Source organism: Hordeum vulgare, chromosome 2H (assembly GCF_904849725.1).
Source record: "Hordeum vulgare subsp. vulgare chromosome 2H, MorexV3_pseudomolecules_assembly, whole genome shotgun sequence".
Classification (NCBI taxonomy): Eukaryota; Viridiplantae; Streptophyta; class Magnoliopsida; order Poales; family Poaceae; genus Hordeum; species Hordeum vulgare.
In genome coordinates, this window is record NC_058519.1 from 463449638 (window position 1) to 463452790 (window position 3153).

General features: G+C 50.0%; 1 protein-coding gene across 1 annotated transcript; it reads left to right on the top strand.

The window, feature by feature from the left end:
* Positions 1-664: 664 nt before the first annotated feature.
* On the top strand, positions 665-1835 carry LOC123426669. Its single transcript, XM_045110536.1, has one exon. It carries the CDS (start codon positions 859-861, stop codon positions 1579-1581), a length of 723 nt encoding a protein of 240 aa, XP_044966471.1. The 5' UTR covers positions 665-858; the 3' UTR covers positions 1582-1835.
* Positions 1836-3153: the final 1318 nt, after the last annotated feature.

The window sequence follows — 3153 nt, forward strand, 5'->3', positions numbered from 1 at the left end:
TTTTTTAGATGAGTGCAATAAAAATAAATTGCTGGTAAATGAAAATAGTGAATTAATTGTAAAGAAAAGGTTAACAATTTTGTTTAGTTTTCATGAGGATTCTAAAGGTATATTTTAAAAGTGGTGAACGAGAATATGTGCATGGCATCGTGGCAACGCACGGGCAACGAACTAGTACCTATAAAAAGATTTTGTTTTAATTTAACACATTACTTTTAAGATGACTCACATCTAAATATGTTTAAAACTCTTTTCTTTTCTATCGAGTATCCACTAGTCTCATGCCTATACTCGGACATATCCCAGACAGGGCTGGGTTTCGGGCTGGGCCAAAAAAAGCCCGCTCTTAAAAGCCTAGACCCGAGCTCGACCCGGCTGTCACGCCTAGTAAATCAGGTGTGAACATGACTTGAGTCCAAAAAGCCTCACGCGACCCGACAAACCCAACCTGTCTACGGTTAAAATTTAGTTTTCGTCAAGCCTGAGTCCAGTCCAGTCCAAATATCGAGCTTGATTTCCAAGCCCGAGCCCGCCCGATGGGAGGATTAGGCCCGACCCAGCCCGGGATTTTCGGGCCGGATCACGTCAGGCCGTGCGGCCGGGCTGCACATACCAGGTATACTCGCGCGGTCGCGCCCCATACATAACCGAGCCAAGCAACAAAACCGGGCGGGGTGATCCTTCCGCTGGGTCGCAACCGCGCCCATAAAAAAAAGTGAAACCCACCAGACCTCCTTGCCTTCTCCGGTTCTCCTCCCTTCCCATCCCCATCACGTCGCCCGGCCGCCCACCGCTGGGACCCCAAGCCCACGGGGCCCTCAACCTGACCCCCTCGCCGGAGCGGCCGAGCGCGCGCCCATGGACGAGTACCGGCCGCGCCGGTCGCCGGCTACCGAGCGGTTCGTAGGGTTGTTCTCGTCGCCCTCCTCGTCGCCGACGGAGTCGTCGTTCGTCGCCGGGGATGAGTTTCACGAGGACGACTTCATGTTCTCATCTGCCCCAGTCGCCGCCTCGGACGCGCGGCCCGACGGGCCAGGGAGCCCGACCCGGGTTCCGCATAGCCACCTCGGTCTCCTCGCCGCGCTGCACGAGGGGGACAAAAGGCTCCTTCTTCGCCGCGCCGGGGGCGGCAGCGGGGTAGCGGCCTCCGCGGTCGCCGCCACCCCGGCCACGCTGCTCCGCCGCCAGGCCACCATCGCGGCTGCCACTTCGGCATCTGGTGGTTCGCTGTCACCCACCCAGTCCCCTGCCTCCGCCGCGTGGGCTATCCCGGCGAACCCGAGGCCCAAGACCCGCGGACCGGCCCCGCAGTATCACCAGTCAGCTCCAGTTAAGGTACCCGTCCGCCCGCCCCAGAAGCCGGCAATGGATAAGTGGGACGAACTGGACGACGATGACGAGCTCCGGCACGGGGATGCCGCCATGCTGCCCCCGCACGAGATGGTCGCGCGCGCGTCTGCTGGTGGCGCCGGGCCGGCCGCGCCCTTCTCGATGCTGGAGGGCGCCGGCCGCACGCTCAAGGGCCGAGACCTTCGACGGGTACGCGACGCTGTGCTCCGTCAAACCGGATGGCTCGACTGAATCCAACGAGGTGATGTGGCTCTGGCCTTTTGTTCAGCTTAGAGTCATAGATTGGTTACATTAGGATATAAATTCTAGTGGTGTTGTAGATCGGGAGGGAAGATGAGAAAGTAAGGTAACAGTTTGAGTTTTTTGTATTTTGTGTGTGTGTGTGTGTGCAACTGCTTGCAATTTTGGTCTCTGTGAATTGGAAGGATGTGTCTGATATTACTGCAAGTTTCAACAGTAATAAGAACTTTTCATGTATTGGTAAATCGGGAGTTTTCTGTAATTCAGGAGGAAGGGCATTTTTTGTCAACGCTGTTGGGTTTATCTCACAATTCTCAAATGTTTATTCTTGTTCACTCCTATCCAAATTTTATTTCAGTTTTGTTTCTCTATCAACTGATATCACACAATGGCATTTTGCTATGGTAATGTTAAATTTTCATGTGCGTTTCTTCTTTCTTGCCGTATGTGCATTCACTAATCGTAATTGATATGCTGTTCATCCATGTCTGCCTACTTCCTAGAGAATTTCGGAGTTCATTATGTGAACAATATGATCCCACGCAGAATCTGCTTAGGCTTTCGATTGCGTCTGATAATTATATGGGTTTCTGTGATGCCATCCGAACTGCAAGCAATGTATCAAGCTCATCAACCAATTATGCTTTGTTGGAAAGCATTGCCGCTATGTTGTTGGAAGAACTTTGGTTGGTGCCAGTGTTCTCCAGTCACAAACTCACAAGGTATTCTAGTGTATGGTCTTATTATGTGACTTTTCTTAGTACTTCTCTAGACTTGAATTTATATATCTTATGAAAGATTTACTAGTTTGGTTTGGTGGCACAATGACTGATTGCTACACTCACTCTTTTCAAAACTGAACTGATTGGTATGTTGAGGTGTAGTATTCTAGTGGCAAACATCTGGTCTTATCCAGCAAAAGAGATAAACAGCACCAGCTTCTTTGAACCATTCAATGATGTTCTCTCTTTCCGTGTCAATAGTTATGCTTCGCTGTGACATACACTGCTGAAAACTCTAGTTTTATTCCTGCCAAAGATCGCATGATCTTGTTAAATGCTTTAATGTATTCTGTTTTCTGCTCAGCTTAGGCTGAGATGTTCATCTGATGAGGCGATGTGTATTTAGGGACCCTGAACCATCTATTCTTCTCCCTTTAACCTGCTACATACTCCTACATCAGAGAGCTCAAAACTTGTAAGCTAAATATGAAGATGGTTCTCTTACTATAGTGTCGGGTGTCATTTCGAGTTATGTTGAGCGGTCCTCAACATGCTTGATGTTTTGCGTTCAGCACTGAAGTCATCAAAAGCAAAACGATAGCTAAGGCTGGTGCTTTCTGTCGATTGTGGTCTGCCCAGACGATTAGGCTATATAAAGTTTAGAGTGTGAGTCAATCACTTTCTTCCACTTCCGGTGCTCCTTTGATGGGGAAGTTTGTTCTGCTGCTGCTGCTGCCCTTTTCTAGCCGGATCTTGCTTTATTCCTCTGTGCTCCTCTTTCCCCTTGTGGATTCCAGATTTGAGTGCCGTGCTTTTCTTAGTCAATTGCTGGCTGGACCCT